The 27,854-nt window shown below is 41.3% G+C and overlaps 1 protein-coding gene across 1 annotated transcript; it reads right to left on the minus strand.

The window, feature by feature from the left end:
* On the minus strand, positions 1 to 27,113 carry DNAJC21 (DnaJ heat shock protein family (Hsp40) member C21). The gene is made up of 12 exons (XM_027520150.1): positions 26,856 to 27,113; positions 19,438 to 19,531; positions 17,476 to 17,599; positions 17,033 to 17,155; positions 16,331 to 16,635; positions 15,352 to 15,503; positions 13,110 to 13,197; positions 10,409 to 10,567; positions 9,963 to 10,005; positions 4,106 to 4,278; positions 1,221 to 1,296; positions 1 to 730 (listed from the first exon to the last, which is right to left on the minus strand). Exons 1-12 carry the CDS (start codon positions 26,950 to 26,952, stop codon positions 563 to 565), a joined length of 1,602 nt encoding a protein of 533 aa, XP_027375951.1. The 5' UTR covers positions 26,953 to 27,113; the 3' UTR covers positions 1 to 562.
* Between the last annotated feature and the right edge of the window lie 741 nt (positions 27,114 to 27,854).

Here is a 27,854-nt window from a genome sequence, read left to right on the forward strand (position 1 = left end):
TTCAATTAGTTTCCATTTATCATTATCCTCCGGGGGGGAAATGCATTAATCAACAACAGGTTATTTAGAAATGGTTTTAAAATCAGAACTGGAGTCATGGTATCAGGTGGAAAAAAATCCATGACGATTTTAAAATGATCTGAGTCATCAACAGATCATGAAGCAGAACAACACAGAAGCACTGAATCATATAAAAATACTTCATGTGAAATTCACAAAATAAAGCAGAAAGGAGAATTTGTATGTGTTAAAATAATTTAATTCTCCCTGTACATTTCTGTCCACATGAGCCAACAAAAGTCAAGAAAGCATACTTTACAATATTTACCTGTTTTCGGACATTCAAGTCAATTTCAGATGGCAAAAGTAGAATTCAGTCACTAATGACATGTTTAAAAAATATATATTAAACAAAAAAAAATGTTTTTACAGAATAAAAAATAATTTTCCACAATGCAATAAATTGCAGATCACTGAAATTTTAACTCTTTAGATGACTTCAGTTCAGTTTTTGGTTTCAAAAGCTAGAGACAACTGAAAGAAAAAAGCATTGGCAGAATTTCTATCTGTTTTTACGTTTCTCTTTCTTGTTTCGACTGTTTGTTACACTGTTCAAAGATGTTGAGGATGAAGGTGCTCTTGCATGACCAGTGGCCTTTAGATGATCAAAAAGTTTATTCCGGGATGGAAATTCACTATGGCAGGTTGTACAGCTGATAAGCACATCACTCTGAGAAGGGGGGAAAAAAAATCATAAATAAAAGCAAGTGTTATTATCTGAGAGCAATGTTTTCATGTTGAGATTAAATATCAAGCAACTGCAAAATAACAAGACAGACTCAGCAGAGGCAACTGTTCTTGGAAGCTGAGTTCCATTAAGCAATACCATCAACTCTAAGGGTCCTGAGAATTCAAGAGCACACGCCATAAGGATAAGGCCCCGGATTTCAAAGTAATGAAAACACAATAGTAACTGTTCTGGTATAATCTGATATGTTCAGTGTGCCTCTGTTTACTATAAAGAAAAAAACGTCAGTGGCACATATATTCGGAATAAATTTTCCATTCATCAAGGAAAACCGCTGATGGAGCCATCGCATGCAGCAGGTGAAGGGTTCACCAGGTACACACTTAAATCCTTAGATTAGAATCAAGAATGTAGATTACACTGTTTAAACAACAAGGTCCACTGAAAAGCTGCCAATATTCTTTGAACCTACCATTGTCTGTGGTTCAGCAGGCACTCTGACAGACTTTTTAGTATCTTTGGCTTTCTTTCCTTTGGGTTTAGAAACACTGGAAAATAAATGAAAGAATTCAGACTAATTCAATAATAACGCACCGCCCTTTCAACTGTCATCTAGAACCCAAGAAGATTCAAAAGAGTAACATGCATTTTAAAGAAAAATTCATTCATTTTAATGGCCAAGTGAATTAATTTTCACATCTCAAATGAACAACTTTAAAAAACAACTTTAGAGGTAACATTAAATACCAAATTTGATACAAAAAATAAGGAATTTACTTAAAAGTTGAAACACAAGATAAAGCAAGCCCTCTAAAATATCTTTGAACTTTTATTCAGCATACTTTTGTAAAAAAAAAAAAAAGTAAGTACTTAATACTCCATTTACTGAAGCAAACCATCTTCATGGCCAACCAGCAGTGCTCACAAATAATCTATGACATTAAGAGACAACTTGTTAAACCTGATTCAGCTGATGATAAACATTTCACCAGTTCCAAAGTGAAATGAGAAAAACAGACACTGCAATGCACTTTCATATAATTAAATTTGTTACATGTAAAGCATTTTATTAAAAGATGATGTCTTTCTGTGGATGTGATGAGTTTCTCTCCCCTGTATTCTATAATCCAGAGACTGCCAGTCGGTATATTCAGTTTCCTCCTGTTCTGCTTTAACTCCAGAACATCCCTCCACTTACTCTGCTACGTGAATGTTCATTTTCCTCAGTGCTCTCATACCCCTCATTGGTGCTAGCCAAACTGAGTGCAACTGTGTTTACAGAACAGATGGGATGGCTTATAACCAATGACTTAAAATGCTGTCAAGCACTTCATAAGGATACAGTTCTTCAGTCAGAACCTAGGAGTCTGTATTAAGTTACGTGGTCTATACATTCAAAGATGCTGACAAATGGGGCTCCCCTGGTGGCTCAGTGGTAAAGAATCCACCTGCCAATGCAGGAGACATGGGTTCGATCTCTGATTCAGGAGGATTCCACATGCCACAAAGCAACTAAGCCTGTGAGCTGGAGCTACTGACTGAGGCTGTTTTCCACAGCCCAGGAGCCACAATTACTGAGTCTACGTGCCGCAACTACTCAAGCACTCTGGAGTCCAGGCTCCACAGTGAGAGAAGCCGCTGCAATGCGGAGCCCGCACACCGCAAGTAGAGAGCAGCCTCCGCTCCCTGCAGCTAGAGGAAGAAGGCCGCACGGCAATGAAGATGCAGCATAGCCAAAAATAAATACAATAAAACCTTTTTTTAGATGCAGATAAGGAGTGTAACACAATCCTATGTAGTATTCAGCCAGCTTTGAGAATATCAAGAAAAAGACACAATGACATAAAAGGCAAAAGATTCAACATTTACAAAATAATTTACAAAATAACATCAGAGAGGCCACAAATATATCCAACAATATTTAGCATTTAGGCTAATTTGGGAAAATTTAGGATACTATTCCCAAAGAACTTACCATATTATGAAAGACAGCTACAACTCCGAAGTTAGTATCTAAGACTTTATTTCTAAAATGTACTTTAGAGGAGATATAATGTATTCATATGAATATACTCCAGAAAATTGCACTAATTTTGTATGGAGACAGTTAGTAGACTTATTGTGGTATCAATTTGTAATGTATATAAATGTCAAAATCACTGTTATATACCTGCAACTAAAATAATGTTGTATGTCAATGTTAATAAAACATACATGAGAAGAAAAAAAATGCACTCCAGACACACACACACGTAGTAGGTGGCTAGTGTCTACGCACTGCCGAGAAGCAGCAGAGGGGACCTGCAGAAAAGCACTGGGCATCAGGATACTGGGCAGGGGGACGCAGGCTGGTGGGGCGTCTACCCCAGCTCCGCCACTCCTCAGCAGGGAAGAGGTCACCTGAATTCTGATTCTTTTTCTCACATCATTAAGTGAGGAAATGGAATTTTATTAGTGGTTGCCAAAGTCTGACTGTGAGCACTGAGTAACCCTTTTCCTCCCCCAGTGAAACCCACACAGAAGTCATATGGAAAATAAATAAAAATACTTCAGCTCTAGATGAAGGAGGTGCTCAGGGGCCTGGAACCCCAGCTTTCGGTCCACCCCTCATGCGCCCAAGCAGCCCCCGAGGGATCTTTACAGGACAGCAGGGCACCACGGAACTAGCAGAGCTGGGTCCTCCACGTAGTCAGCCAGCCTTTCCACTTACCAGTTTTTGTTCTGGGGCAAGTCATTTACCCCAGACTCAGTTTCCTCGTGTATAAGATGGGGACACACACTAAGCATCAGAGTGGCTACAACCCCCTCTTCCAGCTTTCCACTCTCCAGTCTTCAAGGCACCCACACCACTCATCTCCTGAGTGAGACCTCTCCCTGGCCAACCCCGGAGGTGTGGGCAGCACCATGACTCCCGGGCATCCAGACAGCGAAGGCCCCAAGCTGGCACATCCACCCTGATGCCCTGTGCTGGGGCCGAACGCAGGCTGGCTGCCTGAGTGTGGAGGTTCGGGCAGTGATGCTTGGGTGAGTGGGGCATGGCCTTGTCTGTAGCCTTGTAGCCTCACCAAGGACTACTGACCCAGCACAAAATAAGGACTTCACCAGGATGAGAAAAACAGAAACTCAGTCCATGAAACCCCTTTCTGCTTTGGGCCATGCTGCTGAAACGTCTGAGCACACCGTCTAGCAATCTCCCTCCAACATCATCCTTGGTAGACATACACGTGTAAGAACAAGTCACAGATACATCCAACTCCCAGCGTCCATCATGGGAAAGGGTGTTTTACTTGATATATGAAAAGCCATCCTGACTACCAGTATTAAGTAACTAGAAAACAACACATGACTCTGTCTTACCTTTTAGCCTCAGTTTTGGGGTCATCGCACAGTTCCACAGTCTCTGTGACCCCAACGTTTTCTTGGAGACTATCTTCTGATTCTTTGGCACTGTTTTGATTTAGGTTGGTATCTTCCGGGTCAATCTTTACTCCTTCTCCAATTCCATTTTCATTGAAATTATCATCATAGTTCTAGGTAAGAAAACATGTATGCCATTATAAAATAAATACTATAATACCACTAGTTTTTTATATTATGTTACCAAACAGCTATAATAAACAATGGTCATGTCCTATATACTCTAGTAGGAGGATTATCTTCAAGGTATAAAAAGGAGAGGCAGAAAAGAAGAATATGAATGTCCATTAGAGAAATATTAAATTAGGGGAAATTGGAAACAATCCAAATATTCAGTAAGTGAATGGTTGAACAAATGAAGGAAAACTATGGAGCTCTTCAAAGTCACATTTCCAAAGACACTGATTCAATTATGTGGGAAAAGAACACATTAGCAAAAACAGAAGAGAGAAAACTATATATAACCTTTGATTACAACTTAATTCAACATTAAGGAATATCCATAGGCAGAATTAGGGATGATATTGATAGTCTTCCATAATTTCCAAATGATCAGGCAATGAACAACTATTTTACAATTGGAAAAAAGAAAACTGCAACACACAGGCATTATACAAGAAAAAACACCTGACAAATGTATCTTCTGGCTTGCTTTTGCCTCGGGTAATGTTTTGCCACATTTGTTTTCTCCTTCTTCTCTCCCCTTGTTCCCTTTCTCTGCAAAATGTCCCCCCTTGATTCCCGCCCCCAGAACTATAAAAGCAAGCTGCAGGAAGATATCATGTCTGTCCTAAGAACATTCTCCTTCCTTTCCAGTTCCCTCTTCACACCCAAGAACTTAACACTGTCATTATCTGTTACACAATCCATATACGTATTGCAGTAATGTCCTTTTTTGCAGGGCTTCCCTGGTGCCTCAGTGGCAAAGATTCTGCCTGCCAACACAGGAGATGCAGGTTTGATCCCTGGGTCGGGAAGATCCCCTGAAGGAGGGCATGGCAACCCACTCCAGTATTCTTGCCTGAAGAATCCCATGGACAGAGGAGTCTGGTGGGCTACAGTCAACGGGGTCGCAGAAGAGTCAGACAAAACTTAGTGACTCAACAACAGTTACTTCCTCATGATTAAATTTAGGTTAAACATTTCTAGCAGGAATGTTACAGACATAATGCTGTGCCCTCAGTACATTTTATCAGGAAGCAAAGTGTCACTTTCCAGTGATTAAAGTCTCATCATTTGGTTAAGATGGTTATTGCTGGATTTTTCTACTATAAAGCACCTTTTTCCTTTTTTAATAAGTAATAAGCAGAGTATATCAGTATCTTCTTTCCTAATAACTATTTACCCCCAGGATCTAGCATCTATTGATGATTCTTATGTGAACCATTTATTATACTGGTGGGTCCAGAATAGTCCTGCCATTTGCATTTGTATTAATTCATATTCTTGGAGTGATGCCTTCCCATCTGCCTCCTTTCTCCAACTCTCTTCTTTAAGGCTCAATATAGACTCGTGATTTTTTTTTTAAATAAAATCAATATGTAAAATCTGTCACCATTCTTTTTGACGACTCAAAATTTCTCATATTTGGCAAGCCCGTAAGCTGACTTCTGGATACTTCTGACTTATTCCCATAATTTTTGAATACTCCCTTTATTTCCAGCATCGATAATCCAGGCTCACTTTGTACTTTCTGTCTCGGCCCTAGAATCAGCCATTTTCCCAAGGACCAAATCCTGACTCCTTTTACTGGGGAAGGGGGCTTAGAAACGAAGATGTGTGTACTATACATGCTCACTGCCGCTGGGTATCACTGCTTCAGGGCCCTCAGCGTATACTGAGCATTTGTGTCTTGTTTATTTTTTTAACATCATACCTCCAATTCCAGTAGTACACTGGTGTTCTTCTCTCCTTCCCTCAATCTATACCTGTATTTCCCTTCTCCTACAAGAGAATCTGTTTCCCGACAACATTAGTACATTTACTTATTTGCTTTATCGTATAATACACATAAAATAGTTTCAGAAATATCACACCAATATCACTAAAATATCTAAGTAAAGTTTAAGATTTTTTTCTTTTGCAGTTAATTTTGTCTTCAGAGTATGTCCCATGGATGGTGTTCAGAGTGCTGCATTCAAAGTTTCTTGCATTAATTCTTCCTTGTTGTCAGCAAGAGGGTTTTATTTGTTTACACTCAATTTCAATTTTCTGAGGTTTTCTTTCACAATCCTTGTTGGCTTATGCAAATTTTTTTGACAATACAGAAAACGCCCAACCTGAAGTTTCATGATTCTTAGTTTCTGCTGCTTTCTGCTCCTTTATCTACCTGTATGTGTCTCCACACTACCTTTCCCTTCAAAAAGAACTTAGAAAAAATCCAGGGAAAAGTGCTACAGAAAACTAGATCTGAACTGGGGCTTTCTCCCCGATACAATCAGAAAACATAGGTATCATCAAGGAATACATACACCTTTGGAGGAGAAAAATGGGGTGGTAAACTTAAGTATGGAGAAGGCAATGGCACCCCGCTCCGGTACTCTTGCCTGGAAAATCCCATGGACAAAGGAGCCTGGTAGGCTGCAGTCCATGGGGTCGCTAAGAGTCGGACACGACTGAGAGACTTCACTTTCACTTTTCACTTTCATGCATTGGAGAAGGCAATGGCAACCCACTCCAGTGTTCTTGCCTGGAGAATCCCAGCGACGGGGGAGCCTGCCATCTATGGCGTCGCACAGAGTCGGACACGACTGAAGCGACTTAGCAGCAGCAGCAGCAGCAGCAAACAAGTATCTTCCTTGGTAAGAGAATACAAATATATGTGCTTACTGCTGCACTCTTAGGACCTACTGGGTATAAATTCCTCTCTATTCTGTCTTTTCCAGTGGTTCCGGCACACAAGAAAAAAAGTGTTCTAAACTAATGACTAGCAAGTCTTGGGTAGAAAATGACATGAATCATTTAATAAAAGGAACATACAATTTGCTGTGTGGTTTTATAACTGAGGCAAAAAGTTCCAAGTCACAGTTTTAATAGTGATTAATTCATGTGTCATGATAATTTCTGAAATATAAAACACCTGTGCTGTGCTTAGTGGCTCAGTCGTGTCTGACTCTTTGCTACCCCTAATGGACTGTAGTCTGCCAGGCTCCTCTGTCCATGGGAATTCTCTAGGCAAGAATAATGGAGTGGGTTGCCATGTACTCCTCCAGGGAGGGGATCCTCCCAACCCAGGGATCAAATCCGGGTCTCCAACACTGCAGATGGATTTTTTACCGACTGAGCCACCAGGGAAGCCTAATACTGGAGTGGGTAGCATAACCCTTCTCCAGGGGATCTTCCTGACCAAGGAATCGAACCAGGGTTTCCTGCATTGCAGGTGGATTCTTTACCAGCTGAGCTACCAGGGAAGCCCATAAAATAGATAAAAATTATCAAACATAAACCATTTGGATAGACAAGCCAAATCTAAATTTTTATGAAAAATTATTAGTGCATACCTAAGTTTTCATAAAAACACGTCCAATTTTTTAAAAAAACTACAGTTAACATTTACTACTTAATATAAGCTAACATAATTAGATCACATTAAAACAGAACAGAAATCAATTTCATTCCCTGTAGAATCAACAAATACCCTTAGTAAAATGGACAAGCTCATTTTGTTTTTATAGGTTCAAAAAATCCAAAAAATTGTGTTACATATATTAACAACATGTATGTGTAACACAGTATGTTGTGTTACAACATATTTTTAGTTAATAATGATTCTTAAGATAGAAATTCAATATGAACCCCCAAGGTGAAATATTTAAATGACTTATTGACTTATTGAGTAACATTTTTTTCAAGAATCACAATCACTACAAGTTTCTAAGCAAATACTCCATTTTTAATCACTTTTAAAAAATTATAGTTAATTCCCAATGTTGTATTGGTTTCAGGTTTTCAGTAAAGTGATTCGGTTACATATATATTTTTCCAATTCTTTTCCAGTATGTGTTATTATAAGATATTGAATATAGTTTCCTGTGCTATATAATAGGTCCTTGTTATTTAACTATTTTATAAACAGTAGAGTATATATGTTACTCCCAAACAACTAATTTGCCTCCCCCTACCACTAATCCCATTGGCAAACACAAGCTGGAATCAAGATTGCCAGGAGAATTATCAATAACCTCAGATATGTAGATGACACCATCCTTATGGCAGAAAGTGAAGAGGAACTCAAAAGCCTCTTGATGAAAGTGAAAGTGGAGAGTGAAAAAGTTGGCTTAAAGCTCAACATTCAGAAAACGAAGATCATGGCATCCAGTCCCACCACTTCATGGGAAATAGATGGGCAAACAGTGGAAACCGTGTCAGACTTTATTTTTTTGGGCTCCAAAATCACTGCAGATGGTGACTGCAGCCATGAAATTAAAAGACACTTACTCCTTGGAAGGAAAGTTATGACCAACCTAGATAGTATATTCAAAAGCAGAGACGTTACTTTGCCAACAAAGGTCTGTCTAGTCAAGGCTATGGTTTTTCCTGTGGTCATGTATGGATGTGAGAGTTGAACTGTGAAGAAGGCTGAGCGCTGAAAAATTGATGGTTTTGAAGTGTGGTGTTAGAGAAGACTCTTGAGAGTCCCTTGGACTGCAAGGAGATCCAACCAGTCCATTCTGAAGGAGATCAGCCCTGGGATTTCTTTGGAGGGAATGATGCTAAAGCTGAAACTTCAGTACTTTGGCCACCTCATGCAAAGAGTTGACTCATTGGAAAAGACTCTGATGCTGGGAGGGATTGGGGGCAGGAGGAGAAGGGGACGACAGAGGATGAGATGGCTGGATGGCATCACTGACTCGATGGACATGAGTCTGAGTGAACTCCGGGAGTTGGTGATGGACAGGGAGGCCTGGCGTGCTGTGATTCATGGGGTCGCAAAGAGTCGGACATGACTGAGCGACTGAACTGAACTGAACTGAACTATAAGTTTGGTTTCTATGTCTATGAGTCTGTTTTTGTTTAGTTCATTTGTATAATTTTTTCGATTCCACATATAGGTGATACTTTATGATATTTATCTTTCTCTGACTTACTTCACTTAATCTCTAGGTCCATTCACATTGTTGCAAATGGCATTATTTCATTCTTTCTAAATAGCTGAATACTCCTCCATTGTGTATATGCACCACACCCTATTTATCCATTCATCTATTGAAGGACACTTGCTTCCATGTCTTGGCTACTATAAACAGTGCTTCTATAAACACTGAGGTGCATAGATCTCTTCAAATTAGAGTTTTCTCCAGATACATGCCCAGAAGTAGGAAAGCAAATTTTCCCTTTCCATAATCTCATTTACATTGTTGGCGCAATAAACTTGGATATACAAATGATCAATCCTTTCATTTTAATATATTTATGAGGTGAATGGCTACCTTGATTTAAAAATCTTACCGTCACGTGTGTCTAGATGTTTGTAATGTGATCCCTCAGTTAACCCGTATTATGAGAATGCCACATGCAAATTTTTTAAACACAGACAACAGTAACTAGGTGAACTGACCACACATATAAGGCCCTGCGTTGCAGGCGGATTCTCTATCAGCTGAGCTCCCAGGGAAGCCCATATAATGGGGCAAAGCACTGAAAAACCAAAATATTTTCAGCTCCTTTTAATCTGTTTTACAATCAATATGAAATTAGGGTGTGAAAGTTCCTCTCCTTAATACAGCTTACACTGAATAAACAAGAGCACTCCAATTTACATTTGATATTGAATGTTAATAAAACTTTTTCAACATACCTGTGCTGGTTTCTGTTTCTTTTTCTTCTGTTTTCTAGAAAGCCTAAGAACAAACATAGATCAAAATGTCAAATATGTGACTAAGTAAAAAGAAAAAAATACCAAAATACTAGTGATACAAAGACTAACATATTAAAAAATGATGAGTATCAGAAAGCATTAAAAGAAAAATACCCAGATTATCATTTTAGAAAAATATAATAGTAGTTCAATTGATAGTAATTAGCATATCAGCCAGTTATAAAACTGCTATTAATAGTCATAATACAGTCTGTAAAAATTATATCTGACATCATGTCTTTATCCATTTCAATACTTGAAAGTTCTCTTAACTAGAAGAAACACAGACAGTATTAGCATAACAGAATAATTTCTCTGCAATAAAACAGCATTTAAATGCAATCTCTAAATGGGCTAAGTAGGTCTAGTGACATTTTTAGAAGTACTTTTGTTTTGGCGCATCCTCCATCTCTTCCTCTGAATTGGCATTCAGACTGTTTTCGTCAGTTTGAGGTCCTGAAAAATTTGCTTCCTCCTCCTCCAACTGTTGTTTTAACAAGGCAACCATTTCCCGATGCTTCTTTGATTTTTCATGATTCCTCATACTGAAAGGACAAGTTGAAATGAGTGACTGCAAGGAGATTAATTCACAGATGCCCAACTGTGTCGCTGGATGAATACAACCAAGCTGAAATCTACTTTTTTCCCATTAACTAATAAGCAAATCATCAGTGATACTATGAGACAGAACCCTTTGGGGATTTCTTAGGCATTTAAGTACACTGGAAGCCCATGACTGTTCTTTTGCCCTGTGTTCCAGCATTCTCCCTCCCTTCCCTTTGTACTCTTATCTACATAGTTTCTTCCTATCTTTTTTTTTTTAGGTCAAATTCTCTATATTTTTCTTTTCCCATTCTAAGAATTCAAACCTTCATCACTGTTTTCTCTTAATCACTTAAGCATGGCTAAGTGGAAAATCACAAAGCAAGATTCTAACATTTAAAGGGAGCCCCCTTGGATCTCAGAAATGGTGATGTGAGGCCTTGAAGTATAAGAGTAGTTTATGTCCTTTTGCTTTTTTCAAGAAGGGTCTCTCTTCTCTCTCCCACTACCCTAAATATAAGTTCAGATGCATCTCCATCATTCTGTGTGAAACTATGTAAGCGATGTCTATCTCAGTGCTCCCACGGGCAGCTAAATAACACTTAACACAATAAAACTGACAACCCTAAAGGACTGGATCGCATCCTGTTCAGAGCTGGATTTTGTAGTGGGGATTGCCTACTTTTCGTTCCCACTAAAATTCTCTTTAAGAACGAGGTTTTCAGGAGAAACTGGAACATTCTGTGCCGGAAATTAAGTGTTCAATAATATGACTCAGACACGTCAAAGGACAAGGAGTCATGTTGACGGAACTGTCACTGAACACACCTGGGAAATTCTGAGCATGAAAAGGGCAATGATGAATTTAACATACTGAAACAAACTTTCTAAATTCATTCTGACAACAGACATGCAGATCAGTGCTCTCATGTACAGCAGGTCAAACGATGACTTATGATGCAGGAGCACTGGCACCGGAAAAGCCTCATTTTGAGACAATTCTAGTGAAGACAGGCACAAGCTGAAACCATCAATAGATGCCAAATCTAGGAAGAAAATTTTGATCAAGAGAAAGATTATTTGCAGGGATTTAAAGTGTCTCCCCACATATTAAACATGCTACAAGGGAAAACACTGCAAGGGAAAAAACACTAACTATACAGTGGAAAAATAAGACAGCACCCTGACTGGATAATCAAAATGGTCACCAGCCATGAGGCGGGCAGCCGTCTGTGCTTCTAGACAGAAACCTGGGAGCAACACAGGTGTGCACAGCACTCTAGCTAGGACTGAGCAACCTGAATCTAATCATGAGGAAGTGGACAAACCCCAAGTGAGAAATGCTCTGCTTAAAAAGACATTTGGAAGGTCAGTACTCTTCCAAACCATCAATGGCACAGACAAGGGAACTGGTCCAGATTAAATGAGACCAAATAAATAAATGCAATAATACGTGATCCTACACTAGATCCTATATTGAAGCTGGGAAAATGCTACAAAGGACGTTAACAAAGAAATCAGCTGACAGAAGTGAAAATGGGTAGTAAATGAAAAGTACTGCATCAGCGTTCTAAATTTCCTGAAGCTGACAGCTGTGATTATGTGAAAGAATGTCCTGATTCTTAAGGAATATATACTGAAGTATTTAGAGGTAAAGGAGCCTTACGCACATAACTTGCTCTCGGATTATTCCAGTAAAAATCTTGTCTGTGTGTGGAAAGAGAATAAGCAGATGCAAACGGGGTGAAATGTGAGCAAAAGGTGAACTGGGCACTCTATATATGCAACTTGCCAGTTTGACATTCAGTTTCCAAATAAAAATAATTTTTCAAACCTCCTTCCTTGTGGCTTTTGTTTCCTTGTTTGGTTCTAACTTGTCTGCCTCCCACCGCTCCTCTTGACACTACCGCTTTTCCCTGGCGTTACATGGTGGTACCACTTGGGACTCCCACAGCCCCATTTCCACTGTTGACCTCCGCCTTCTGTAGTGCACACGTTCTGCTCCTTTTTCCCTTGCTAGTTCTCCTCTCGTCTTCTCCCACGTTTGCCCCTGTACCTCCTGCGTTAGGACAGTATCCTTTTTAATACTTCTCCCTTCATCATTGTTCCCCAATGACAAAGTCCTGCCACTTCAGCAAATACACTACAGGCAGGACAGATCTAAAGGTCTTGGGTTGGGGGCCATGGCCTGCAAGGCAGTGTAGTGTGACGGCCGGACGTGAGTGTGCACATCAGTGGAGAGAGGGGACCAGCCTCAGCTCAGCGCCCCCTTGCCTCTGTGACTCTGCCTTCTTCACCAAAATAAGCAACATTTCTTTCTAGAGACAGCATATGCGTTTAAAGAGGAACACGGCATGAACGAGAATCAGTACACCAGGCTTAACTGCTGGTGCAGATGGTTCCCTCTTCTCCACTGGGAAGATATTCCTCCAAGATGAAAGGTGAGGGAGAGCGAACAACTGCTCTGAGCATTTTCTTTAAGGACTTTCAAAGTGTTACACCTCACCTCAAAAGAAGAGGTGAGTGCAGAGATAGTAAACTTACGCCTTTTCGGTCTTGAAAGACTTATCACATGCGGGGCAGTAAAGGCCATCATAAAGTTCTGCGTCCTCGGCCTCGTCACTGTCTTTACCTATCAGAGGGAAGCCTACAGTGAGAATCCTGTTTGATTAGAACCTAAATCTAAAACACGTTAGCAAGGTACATCTCTTTGGTAAGGATCTAAAATTGCACACAAATTAGAAACTAAAATTTGTTACTTCTTCACCAAGAAAAAAACATGTTACCAGGATTTGAGTTGGCCTTTTAAAAGCAGCACTGAATTACAGGGGAAGGCGTTGAAATAAATCACTTTATCTTTCAAGTTCTTTTTATAAGTCTACTCAGAAGATGATTCAAAAAATTGTCAGAGTCCGAGATGTGTGTTAAGCTCAGAAAATCAAATGTCACTTTCATATTTCTACCACAAAGCAGTTTTTTCAACAAGTTCAGTTCAGTCACTCAGTCGTGTCTGATACAAATGTAAAAGTGAAAAAGTTATTCGCTCAGTCATGTCCTACTCTTTATGATCCCATGGACTGTACCCACCAGGTTCCTCTGTCCATGAAATTCTCCAGGCAAGAATACCAGAGTGGGTAGCTTTTCCCTTCTCCAGGGGATCTTACTGACCCAGGGATCGAACCTGCATCTCCTGCATTGCAGGCAGATTCTTTACCATCTGAGCCACCAAGGAAGCCCATACAAATGGAAATACAGTATAGTACCTATAACTGTAATCTACTTTTAAACGCTTAAGTCAGCTTAAATAGCTCATGATATTCCTTATGAGAAAGACAGTTCATAAAACAGTATATTATATGTAAACTCCAACACTGTCTTCACAGATTTTATAAGCTTGAAGCTTTATTATAATGGAATAATTACTATCAGTACTGATGCTTTACAAAATCTAAGCTCTGCTGAAAGTCTTTGCACAATCTCACATTCTATCTTTAGAAGAAATAAACAAGTAAACTGATTGCTGTTTCAGATTTATTATGGGATCAAGATCCCAAGATATCTCTCCTATATTCTACCTTTTGTTTTTTTCATAAGTAATGGTAGTATGATTCTGAAGGACATTCTGAAATAATCAAAATACCACCAATTTTAGCATAAGATACTTTCTAATTACGTGTACGCTTTCAAATAGCTTATTCAAATAGTGAATAAAGAATACTGAATTTGAAGACATAATCTGCACCTAAGAATGTTTTCATATGTTCTCAGACACATACCAGAGCTTCTCAGAGTCCTAGTTTCTTCATCAGTAAAACAGAGATAATTACATGAGCAAAACCTACATTTAAGGGGTACCGTGGGAGGACAAAGCAAGATTGTGTGTGTGAAAGCACCTTATAGATTGTAAAGCTCCATGTAATCACGTCACCTTACATTTATATGGTGCTTTATAGCTCTCAAAGCACTTTTACACACACTACTTCTAATTTATTAAGAAAACGTTCCATTTCCTAATCATTTGCAGTAAACAAAAGTATCATTTTACCATGAGCTATTACTCAATGAAAAGCGACACTTGTAAATAAGGTAAAATTAATTAAACTATGTTTCGATCATTTAATTTTTTATCATGGAATAGCCAGAGACAGTGGGGAAAGTCAGGTATATTGATTACTATTCTCAACAATGCCCACTCCTCTTCTTTTACGGTAGTCACATGCCTGTGCTCTAATGACAGAGGCAGAGAAAAGACACATTGCAGCACAAAACAGGAGCCCCTCAACAGGTCAGAAATGAGACAATTTATATATACTGGACAGACTTCTGCACAACACCAGCTTTTCCGGAAAGACTTACTATTAAAATTTGACCTACTGCTTAATTGCCTTTTTAGAAAATAACCAGTTACACCTGATAATATGCCCACTTATCATTATATTTATGCAGACAAGTAGTTTAAAACATGGTCAGAAAATTGTGAATGAAATTATCGCAATTATACTGTGTACTTCCATAGACTACCATCATTTGGCCATGCCAAATTGTTTTTCAATTATCTGCCATATTTAAAAACTGGGAGATGGCACATAAAAATCCAATTTCCAGCCTCTTTCTTAACACAAGCATGAAGCTGGCAACCATCGGCTGGAGCCCAGGTGCTCTCTGGGTTTCCACCCACCCCCCGTCCCTTGCTGTGTCACACCGGAACCCTGTGCAGGTGCTTGTGAGCGTGCTGAGCGCATAATAAAAACATTTCCTATAGTCTTTAACGAATGGAGGAAGTTACCATCCTGTCCATCTCTGAGCTCCTGGTCTTCCGCTTCGTCTTCACCTGATCCATCTCCAAACTGCTTTTCATACTGCGCCTCCATCTCCCTGAGCTCCTTCTCCAAGTCAGCTACCGCCATCCAGCTCTGCTCTCTGTACTGCTCTGCCAGCCTGGATACACATGGCATGGTCTCTGCATTGGTTTCATTTACTTCTGGGGCTTAAAACCCATCCTCCCCAATTGTCCATGCCTACACACTTAAAACCTGTGCTTGGCTGAAACGGGCCAAGTCACTTCAATCTGTTAGCGGTTCTGTGGTTGACTCTCATCGCTCCAGTAGATAACAGGTTTTGAAACATCTAACTCTTAGCAACTTACTAAAAGTCTTCAGGTGGTTTTAAATCCTAAGTGTCAGTGTAAGTGGCACTTTCCCAAACATGAGGTGGGTAGAACTTTCAAGAAGTGAATAGTTTTATTAAAGAATGTTATAAAGCTCTGAACACAATGCTTTTATAGTAACTCAAAACAACAGAAGTTTAAAGGCTTAAAAAATGGGGCTTAAAAGCAGAGCCCTGGACTGACTTCAGGCTCCAATTCCCACCTCTGCAATTTATTAGCTACATGATCTTGGGCCTGTCTCATTTCCTCAAAAGAAAGAGGACAGAAACTAGAACTTATATCACAGCACTGCTGCAAGAAAAGCACTTAGGATGTGGCCTTGTACAGAAAGAGAATTCAATTAATATCAGTTATTATTAAATGTTATAAGAGCCTGTAAAGGATCTCAAGTGTAAATGGGCCTCTGAAGGAAAACACCCAACCTGAAGGAAAAACTTTCTCATAGCTGATGAAAAGACATCATCCCAGTGCCAGGACATAAAAGAAAGGCTGAAGCCAGGGTGAGGATTAAACCCCATGAAAGCGCCAGATCAGGTATCCATGACGTTTCCGGGGACCGGCACCTACGTCTAGACAGGCTCCAGCCCAGCCCACATACTTGGCCTGTTTGAGCTTCTGCTGCCGCCTCATCGCCTCAGCTTTCCTCGCCTTCTCTGCATTTTGCTCTTCCACGAGTTTTCGATGAGCCTGCACTCTTCTATCCCTTTTACGGATGAAAGCGACCAGCTGACGGACAAGCTCATTCTTCTCTTTCCTCGCTTTGTCTCGAATCTTTTTGTTTTCTTTTTCCATGGCTCGTTTCTCCCAGCGGTTTGAAGCCTGCCGTGTATCATATTCTTCTTTCCAAGCAAAGTTCTTCTGAGTGCAGAAACTCTGCCAGTAAGCGTAGAAAGGGTGGACCACCTAGTGACAAAGAAATAGGCGGAACGCTCATTTCTTATTTGGGTTTTTTTTCCAGTAAGGCAGTAAACATTGATGCTGCAAAACATCTAACCTCTTTTCTTTATATACATATATATATATATATATATATATAAAACATTACTATTAATCAATAGAGAAGACAGTCCTTTGATGGCTTTACACAGTAACTCTTCAGAATTAATTTGATGAGGAAATTAATGGAATGGGACCATGATCAATAGGAAAAAGTAAAGAGGGGAGGGGATCAGGAAAAACAAAAGACAAGAGAGTCACAGTACAAGACGGAGAACTAGAACCTTTTTAAAAAAAATTAAGAAATAGGGAAAAGACACACTGATAAATGCTAATTACAAATGGTAGTAAGTTTTCCTTTTACCGTATCATAGTCACTCTGGGAGTCTCCAAAAGTTGGGAAATCTTCCATGTCCTCTTCTAAAGCAGATTCTAGTTCTTCCTTTGCAATCATTTCAAAAACATTACGGTACACCGTATAAAAGCCCTAAAAAACAGTAACAGAAACACAAATTCTTAACACTTTCGTAGTCTACTCATAGGATAAGATTTTTAAATGCAACATGAAAATTTTTAATTAAAAAAAATTTTAAACTGTTAAAAAAATTTACAGGCCCAAACTCTGTCACTGCAAATACATTTAGGTTTCAACTGAAGGTCTTTACATGCTGACAGGTTAAATATGAAGGCCATGTTTCTCAGTTTTCAAATGAGTAGTCTGTCACTTTCTATTTTTGAATAATTTTAGGAATTTTGCATTCAAGAGTCTTAAGTGCTTGATAAATTATCAGTGAGTTCACTTCTTACCTTTTCATCATCACCATAACCAGAGTAGCAGGTGACAGTGAAATAGTGAAGCAAATCTAAGCTGTCATCTTGATATTCTCCATCAAGCCCACCTTTAAGCAGAGCCTCTCTATGATTATCATACCTAAGCGAAAAAAAAATTAGCAGCAACAGTGAAGGCTGAATAAATAAGAATTCAGAAGATTCCTTACTCTCAAAGTCAAAATATAACTTCTTTACACTTTAATGTGGCCAACCCACAACCAAAACCATGAAGAAAAATAGCAACAGGTAAAGGCTTAATAGCTTCCCAGGTGGTTCAGTGGTAAAATATCTGCATGTCAATACAGGAGACACAGGTTCGATCCCTAGGCTGGGAAGATCCCCTGGAGAAGGAAATGGCAACCCACTCCAGTATTCTTGTTGGAATAATCCCACAGACAGAGGAGCCTGGTGGGCTATAATCCATGGTTCTGCAAGAATCTTTCACAGAACTGCTGATTAAAACTTCGACTGCAATTCCAAGTCCATTATAGTCATTATATGATCCTAGCCATATATGAAACTAGCCAACATGAAGAGAGGAGTTTAATAAGCCAGGGAATTTCTACTCTCCCAGAAAGGTAGCAGCACTTTCACCAGAAAGAAACCTACGTAATACAGTAGTGGACATCATCTGGTCCACAGACTAAAAACACTTTTGGGATCTGGGAATTTGCCAACATGGACGTGAATAACACTCTCCCAGTGTTTATGTAAATCATCTAAGAGCTTCACACACATACAACTGACCCTCACTCCATAAAGTTAGTTATTATCCTTGTTTGATACAACAAGAAATTGAAGCTCAGCAATATTAAATAATGTTGTCCACAATCATAAAGCCAATAAGCAGAAGAGCTAGAATTCAAAACCATGAGTCCAGCACCAGAAGGACCACACTCCTTGCCACTGTGCCGAACTGATTTCAATTCACAGGAGAATTGACAGGTAGGAGCTTTAAACCAAAGGACAAGGGACTCCTTGGGACAGGAATATCACCTAAGATCTAGGCAAGAGCTAGAGCAAATGGAAGGCAGGAAAGAATCTCAAAGTTTCCAAAGGAAAGCAAAAGCATGTCTAAGGCCACATTTTCAAATTCCTCAGGAGGAGAAAAATTTAGTATTCTCTAGTTTTTATAGAAAAGGTAATTTAATAAGAATTTTCTTTATAGCCTTTCTCCCTTAAACTTGCACAGGTGAACTGAACACCCATCTGCTCTCTGTACCAGCAGCATCTGGCATGGTTATGTCAGAGTATAAAACCTATTGTTTCACAGCAAAAAGTTCACTGAGAATCTGGAAACCTTCAAAAGGATTTCAAAAGTAGAAATTTATGTCTAGAAATGGCATTAAGTGATCAGGTTATCATTAAAGAGTCTGTCACAGATGTAGATGCTTAACTCCTGCATATAAAGAAGTTCTTGGAAAAAATATTACAATTTTTGACAAAAACACTGTATCTGTTTTTTTATTCATTTTTTAATCGAAGGATAATTTACAGAATTTTGCTATTTTTTAAGGATAAGTCAACATTCTTCCTTTTCTGCTGCTGCTGCTGCTAAGGCGCTTCAGTCGTGTCCGACTCTGTGCGACCCCATAGACGGCAGCCCACCAGGCTCCCCCGTCCCTGGGATTCTCCAGGCAAGAATACTGACATCAGTTAATTTGTCAGACATCAAAGAGACCTTATTAAATGAGAAGGAGCTTCATAAGTATGAAAATTAAAACTATTTCTACTACTGTCAAATTTCGCCTACGAGATCAGAGTTGAAGTAATCATCTCTCAGGTTCCTTCCTACCCAAACACTGCATTTTACATAATGAATAGATGACTGGGCTTCAGAACACACCCCGAACCGTTTGATGTATTACATTTCTAAAAAGCCCTCTATTGACCATTCCTCCCAACCAGATACTCCAGGAGGGACAGCACGATACTCACCATGCTCTCTCCTGAGGGTCACTCAACACATCATATGCCGCTTGGATCAGTTTAAATTGTTCAGCTGCTTCTGCGGCATTATCCAGATTTTTATCTGTTAAAATAAAGGACAGAAATTCACTCATCAGAAAAGTAGAGGACAGACTCTAAAAAGGACTGCTTCCATCAGGAATGCCATAAATGGATGTGTACAAAACGAAGAAGAACAACTAGGAAAAAGCAGAGAAGTGGCTGACAGCTGATAATCAAGATCAGTTGTAAGTGTCAACTCGAGTAGAAATTTCATGCTTTTCTCTAAATCTCAGCATGTCACTTAGCACTCAATCTGGATATCCACAAACAGAAAACCCTAAGTAGTACACATTTTATTTTTAGAAGGAGCAAAATACATCAGATATAGAAAGACTGTTACTGTTTCGTGCTAGATTACATTTAGTGTGTCTTTACCATCATCTTTAAGGTTTTCCTTCTTATCAACATACACCAAAATAAATCTCATAAAGCTTAAAAAATTTATACTAATTACCTTTCTCTTAGTTTGCCTCTTTAACCATGGAATTCAGAAAGCATCTTTGCCTCAGGGTGGTAGCCAGATTCCAAGATGGCCCCCATGGACCCCCACCTTCCTGGCATTCACACCCTGTGTAATCCTCTCTCCCGTCAACAGGGTCGGTCTGTGTGACTGAAACCCGGGGACAGAAGTGATGACAGGACAGGACATTACTTGCAATACTGGATTATGAAAGACTGCAGTCTCCATCTTGGGTGCTTGCCCTCTCTTGGATCTCTGGGAGTGGCCAGCTGCCATAGTGTGAGGACACTCTGGTGGCCTCTGAGAAGACCATGAGGTAAAGAGTGGAGGCCTCTGGCCCACCGCCAACAGGAACTGAGGCCTGCCATTACTCTGGGGGCGAGCTTGAACCTGAGTTTTCCTAGTGATGATTCAACCTTCTGAGAAACCTTGAGTCAAACCACCCAGGTACACCATTCTGATTCTGATCCCCAGAAAACGGTGTGAGTCCACATCCTGAATATATTTGCTGTTTAAGTTTTTGGTAATGTGTTACACAGCGATAATTAGCTATAGTGATTAAATATAAGCACTCAAAAAGCAAAATATCAGTATCTTGAGTCTACTATGGAGTACATCAACATTCTTTAGGCTACAACGCAACATATACTTCTTTAAAAAAATAACAGAAATAGTCTTAAAACAAGGCTCTCAAGTGTATCTGACCTCCTCTTTTTAGATACCACCACACAGTCCCACGTCCTTCAAGCAGCCTTCTGCTCAACAACTGATACTGACAACACTTTCTCAAGCGCAGTACTTTGCCTCAGTTCTTTTTGTTTAGGTGCTTGAACACAAAAAGCTTTTAGAACCATGCTCCTTTGAAATTAACAAAAAGTAAAAAACAGAAATAAAAAAACTCCATCACAGGTCTAACTCCCCTTCCTTAGAGCAGCTCATGGGTCATCTTCCAGCCTACCTCTTCTCTGGACTAATCTCCTACTTCTTATGTGCACCATAATATACTCTACTCTATGTGTGCATGCTCAGTCATTCAGCATTATCTCTGTAACATTCCTGCTAGAAATGTTTAACCTGAATTTAATCATGAGGAAGGAACTGTTGTTGTTTAGTCACTAAGTCGTGTCTGACTTTTTGCAACCCCATGGACTGTAGCCCACCAGGTTCTGCAGTCCATGGAATTTTCTAGTCAAGAACACTGGAGTGGGTTGCCATCTACTTCTCCAGGGGACCTTCCCAACCCAGGGATCAAACCTGTGTCTCTTGCACTGGCAGGCAGGCTCCCTACCACTGCACTTCCTGGGAGGCCCAGGTGCGTGTGTGTTGCTTAGCTGTGTCCTACACTTCAAATGCAGTCAAAGACAGTAATGATCAAGGAGCTACCATTAATTCCTTAACATTCGACTTTTAATCACTATAGCTAATTATATTAGTTTTTAGCAACAATATCACATTATGTCATGCTGAATTTATACCTGACAAACTTTTAAGTATTTTTCATATTAATTACTGACAAGCCAACTGATAACTGTAATAGTTTTTTAACCTCAAATAGAGTACTCAATCCACTCTGTGGCAGATACTAAAGGTCAGCTGATCCAAAACTTCTCCCTCTTTTTTCTCTTACAGCCTTTACTGTGCAGGCTGGATGAGCTAAAAATTAAGCAAGCATTTTGGCTTATCCAGCCTCCCTTGCTGCTTAGAGAGGGCCATGTGACACAGTTCTGACCAGTGAGGTGAAAACACTATATTTTCTTTCCTTTCTCCTTGTCTTATACACGGACATGAGTGCTGGAGCTTCAGCAGCCGTCTTGAAACCATGAAGGAAAAGTCAAGAGATTCACAATGACATTACTCAGCCACTCAAACAATGCCAGCAAGCATGTACCTCCAAGCCTTCTTGTGGTGAGAAAAATAAGTTCTTAACTTACTTAAACCACTATGGCTAGGTTTTCTATTACTTCCAATGAGTACTATCAACTTCCATCTTGTTGTGGTCTTGTTGCCATCTGGTTCTAAACACAGGACACCCAGTATCCTGTTTTCATTACTTTAGATTTTTATTACTACTCTGTGACAACTACCACTAGTTGCCTACTCAATACCATTTTCCCCTTATTCCTAACAGAACTATGACGTTGATCACAGCAGTAATATACACACTTAAAAACCTTACCTCCTCAGACTTTTTTGAAGTTGGGATTATCAGGTTACCCACTTTCAGCCCATCAGATACAAACACAAATCGATCAGTAACTAAGTGAAGCTTCCCAGGAGACGCACTGTTCTTCTTAATGAAAGGGGTGGGCCTGGGTGGCACTCAACCCACACTCTAACTCACCCTTTGCATCCTGCCCAAAGCCTGGGTATACTGCCTACTGGCAGATTATGACAACTGAGGCAGAGATTGCAGGTTCATCCCCTCTTCCAGGAACAAATGAATGCTGATTTTATGGGGGAAACTGATCCCCCAAATAAAGATGCCATTTCTAGTCTCCCTTGAAGGCTGGACTGACCACGTGACTAAGCTCTAGTCAATAAAATCTATGGAAGTGTTCTATGGCAGCTTTTTAGACTCTTCCTGGAAAGACAACCAGCACACACCCTATTCCTGCTTTATCCTTTCCTCCTCCATGCTGCCATCTGGGACCCCTTCTGCCATCTGGGATGGTGAGTGAGGCCCCATCTGACAGCTGCTGAGCAGAGTCCAAGGACCTCTCGGGAGACCTGCTGCCCTGGGGCTCACCTGCCTCTCTCTGCACCTCCAAATGAAAGCAGTGAACGTCTTAATTGCTTACACTTGACACAAAGACTCAAGTCTTATGTTCAGGATGATGGAACAGGTCTTCGATGGCGTCATCAAGCAGCCAGAATCACCAAAATGGGCCACCTCTGGATTTCTTGCTACATGCGAAAAATAAAACGACTTTTTGAACACGACTGCTGGCTTCCTATCATTTGCAGCTGAACACAATCCTGATATTCATACAAGGGTACAGTCCAGCTCATGATTTCTATGTCTTCATCAAATCATTAGTAATGATGGTCTGATAAACAAAGAAGCATAGTTCACATTAAAGCAGAATGGCAGAAAAAGCCGCCAACTAAGTCTCCTGACATGAGACAGAAAAGGTGACTGTTTAGGGGTGGGAGGTGGGTGGTCCTTCTTCACCTTTTAATCTGTACTGTACTTTGTTGTCCTTTTTCTTCCCACTCCCTTCTTGCCTCCCTCAAAGAAGTCTGGTGACAGCTAAAGCTTTTAAAACGAGAAAACCCATCAATGTACCATCTGAAAGCAAGATCTTTCGCTTTCTGAATCTCCTTTTTTAAATAACGTTTTCAATCTGTCACATGGCTTTTTATTTCACTTAAATATACCTGTGACTGGTTGACTAGGAGGTTGAACTGAGATCTAAAAGATGACTATAAAGTTAAATAGCGATCATTAAAAAATGGGAAGTCTACCTTAATTACTAATATTAGGCAAATGCCATAGGTATTTCAAATCCAGCCACAGAAGTTTAAAAGGCACTCTTATACAATTCTTTGTGTTTTTCTCTAGATAAATTCATGCCCTCCTCTACTTTCTCCCAAATGATTTTACAGTACCTTATAGAACATTTCATGGACTGCGCCTTTTAAGCCCTGCCTTAACTGAAGCCAAGCTCCCTGAGAACACACTTCCATACAGGCCTCTGGGGCTCTGATACAGAAGGTCTGGTGATGGAGCTGACCTCCTCTCCTGGTCACTGATCCTTATTCACCACTCAGTACAAATCAGCATTCTGTCCATTCAAATGGAGATTCAGACAACCTGGTTACCTCTCCTCCTTCCCCTCCTCCTCACCCTCCACTAGCCTCCCATCTACTCCCCCTGTTCACTGAGATTTTTAGCATGTGAATCATCTCTGCTCCCTGGTCCTTTCATCATCCTGGTGATGTCAGTGTCCCTGATGAGATCTGCTGCTCTCCCTACCTCCTGCCTAGCCTCTCCAACCCAGTCTTCCACCATATAGCCAAAGGAATACTTGAAAAACACAAACCTATCATTTCTCCTGTTTGCAACCCTTCAATGGCTTCTCAAAGCCCAATCTTCCTAATCCGGTTTACCACAACCTTCAAGACCCAGCCCTTGCTCACCTGGGCAGGCTCACTTCTTTCCCTTCCTAGGCTCTGCTGCGCTCCCTCTTACCTCCCACCTCCTATATTCCCTGCAATCCCACTTGAGGTTTCAACCTAGATGTCGCTCGGGGATGCACATCTATCCCACCCTCACAAAAGCCCAGTCCAGATTGGTACAGGGGCTCAGAAGCACCTTGCATTTACCCTCATACTGCCCTTATCTCAGGGGATGGAAAGTGACTGTTTTCCTCCGTGTCTCTCCAAAGACAGCTGGGCCAGCAGGGCAGGGACCACTCTTGTCTTGTCCACAGTAAGCTGCTCAGGGAACGGTCATCAGATGAATTACTGAAAGACTGACTTTCACAAGGAGTGATCTTACTAGGCAGTGCTATTGACCCTACTGGAAATTATTCTCAATTCTTCAATAAAATAAATAAAGGTAATTCCTTTTTTAAACAATGAAAATGGGTGGCCTCTATATGAGACACACATTAGTCTTTGAAGCACAGCCCAAATGTTAACCTTGGAAATATCTAATGCATCAGCTTGCACATAGGATGAAATTAAACATTTGCTGAGTGACAGACTTAACAAATTAATGAGCAAAGTAAAGCACATCAAAATCACATGTCTTATGGGACAGTATTTATCCTATTCTTCCTTGCACTGATTTCCAACTAATCAAATCTGGTCATTTTTCCTTTGCAACTTCCCTTCAATGCAGTCCTTACCCCTCCCAATGATCCCAAGACTGGTTTGGGTCCTTAAGTGCCCACAGTTGACTCTACCTGACTTTGGTCTCTGGTCCCCCTCAACCTACTAAGCTGCCTTCATAGTACCTTTCCAGGACATCTTAATAAAACTGGCCACAACTACCCATTATTGGAAAAACACATTTCACCGTTCTTTGCCATTCAAAAACTTTTACAACCTAATCTCAGATTACTACTCAAAAACATTTTAATATTGCCATAAAAATTACATGTGCATTTGGTCACAAGTATTAATTCTCTTTCTCACCCTTCCCCACCCAGACAGTTAACAAATTTCCAACTCCATTTCTAACAGTAATCCCTATTACTCTGAGAACATTCTTCTATACTGTTTTTGGACCTATTAATTTTGGATATAGCTCGTGACTTCCTGATGAACATTTGGCTCATTTACCTCTTCCCTTCCAGTATACATCAGATTTTTTTAGTTCCTCTGACGGTCATCATTTACAGCTTTAAGCAACAAACCCATACCTTTATTTCCTATTCCATCAACTAGAACCATTACCTTCTGATTTGGGGTTCTAAGCCCTTCCTTCAGCCCTTCTCTCAACGCCTATTTTCAGACTTCCAATAAACGCTGCCTTCGGTCAAACTGTCCCTTGGACCATCTTTTGGCCACCACGGTACTCGTTCCCATACAATTAAATTTTCTTCTCCCTCTTTCCTCTAGAGCCAGCTAATGGCCAGGCTCCTCTGCCCAGGGGAAGCCTCACTGCCTTTCAGTACATGGTGAAAACTCCTTGTCTTGAATTCCTGGGGCAGTTATTAATTGTTTCAGTAAGTGAAAGTTAAGGTGAATCTGCTCAGTCCTGTCCAACTCTTTGCGAACCCATGGACTGTAGTCTACCAGGCTTCTCCATCCATGGGATTCTCCAGGTAAGAATACTGGAGTGGGTTGCCATTTCCTTCTCCAGGAGATCTTCCCGACCCAGGGATTGAACCCGGGTCTCCCACACTGTAGGCAGACGCTTTATCGTCTGAGCCACCAGGGAAGTCATTGTTCTAGTAACACGTTCTAGTAACCGACTACCCATGTTGTAGTAACCAAGTCACTGTTCTAGTAACCCACTACTAATTATATGCGTTATACTATTTTGCTTACATTTGTATTTACCTTTCCAGTAAGGCATGTTTTTCAAACAAGGCTAAGGTCTCCGTCTTAGCATCCTAACCACTCTATAAGCATTTTTATGGACTAGTGCTAATATGAAAGCCTCTTATAAACCTCAAAAAGTTGAGATTCAAATACTGTCTTCGTTACCCAGTCGAGAAGATCAGATTACTTCACCAGTCACACAGGCCTGGACTACAACTAAATAAAACATCCGAAAGAAGCATACTTCTATAGATGTAATCACATAACTTCACTAGGGAAGGCACGCAATTAAAATTTTCAATCTGCAGAACACCCGAAGTGAAATACAGAATCACTCAACCTACCAAAAGAGAAAAAAAGCATAGCTCTTTAGAAGACATTTGACTAGCCCCTTTGTCTTAATTACACTTAAGTAGCTGGGATTTCCCGCTGAAGTTAAGGGCAGCTTTCCCGGTGAAAGCCCAGGAAAGCTGCAGGAACTCCAGCAAGGGAAAAGCCCGAGACAGGACTGGGTTAAAAGCTCGACTCCTCCCCGCTCGGGGTCATCTACGGAGGGGTGGGAGGAGCACGAGAAGTCTCTAGGATGTTATCTTTCCCCATCAAGTGTCCACGCGGGAACCCGGGGACGTCTGGGACAGAACGAGGTGCTCGGGTCTCCAGTGAAGCCTGGGGGTGGAGGGCTGCGACCGCCGATGGGCTGAAAACCCTCATCGCCAGGGCTGGGCAGGGGCCACCCGGCCGGACGCCGGCACGGTTTCCAGGGCGAGGGGAGTTACCCGGCGGGCAAGCCCGGGCACAGCCGGGTCCCTGGAGTTACCCTGCGGAGAGCGGTGAGAAAGGTCGCGAGAGCCGCGGCTTTTGAGAGGGGCCGCGGCGGTTGCGGAGTAATTACCCGGGTGCCATTTCAGGGCCAGCTTCCGATAGGCTTTCTTGAGCTCCTCCTCGCTGGCGTCCCGCCGCACCCCCAGCGCTTCGTAGTGACACTTCATCGCCCGACAGGGCAGGGGGCTCGGGCCGGGGCCGGGGCCCGGGGCGGGGCCGGAGCCCGGACCCGGGCCGAAGTGGTGGCGACGGCCCTGGTGGTCCTCTCCTGCGGCGGGAGCCCGGCGCCCGCACCGGGCCAGCCACCGAGCGCGGCGGCAGCGACGGCGGCTCGGGGCGACGGCGGCGCGCGGGGGCGAAAGGCGGCGCTGGTTGCGGCACGCGGGAGCGCGGAGGGGGCGGCGCCGTCGGCGGCTCCGCATGGACAGGGGGAAGGCCCTGTTCCGGAACTAGCCGCGCGGGAGGGAGGCGGAGCCGCGGCGGGGAGGAGCCGGGGCCGCGGCGGGCGGGAGGCGGGGCCGAGGTGAGAAGGAGGTAGGGTCACAGGAGGCGGGGCCCCGGCGGGTGTCATTGTGAGGGGCACAGACGCCAGTCAGAGTGACACTTAACTTGACATCCGACCTGAGAGATGAGAAAGGAGTTTGATGGGATGAGATTCTGGAAAACATCTTGTAGTTCTTTAGATAATTTCTCAATTTGAGCCACGCTTTTACAGATGAGAAAACTCAAGCTTGAGGAACTCAAGCCTTCCCCACTTATGAATGGCAGGATTCCGTTGGATCAAAACCAGGTCTTTTAACTCTTTGCTTCGGTTACCACTTAATGAGATCTCTAATACTCCTTGTCCTAACCACTGTGCATGAGAAATAATAATAAATAAAATGACTTACACTGAAACAATTTAAGAGGGAAGCATCAACACGTTTTTATGTTTTACTACCGTGAATAAAATTACGCTGATCCACCCATCCATCACTCTTGATGGATCCATCACATCCATCACTAACTTCTTGGCCTCTAAACTTACATTTCCAAGATCGATTTAGGTTAAGAATGCAGTTAGGACTCA

This window comes from Bos indicus x Bos taurus, chromosome 20 (genome assembly GCF_003369695.1).
Source record: "Bos indicus x Bos taurus breed Angus x Brahman F1 hybrid chromosome 20, Bos_hybrid_MaternalHap_v2.0, whole genome shotgun sequence".
NCBI classification, from domain to species: Eukaryota; Metazoa; Chordata; class Mammalia; order Artiodactyla; family Bovidae; genus Bos; species Bos indicus x Bos taurus.

Coding starts and splice junctions, on each gene's coding strand:
- DNAJC21 (XM_027520150.1), bottom strand. CDS start 26,952: ATGAAGTGTCACTACGAAGCGCTGGGGGTGCGGCGGGACGCCAGCGAG. Junction 16,636..17,032: donor CCCAGAGTGACTATGATACG/GTAAAAGGAAAA, acceptor CTTTGTCACTAG/GTGGTCCACCCTTTCTACGC. Junction 10,006..10,408: donor GAGGATGCGCCAAAACAAAA/GTACTTCTAAAA, acceptor GTTTGTTCTTAG/GCTTTCTAGAAAACAGAAGA.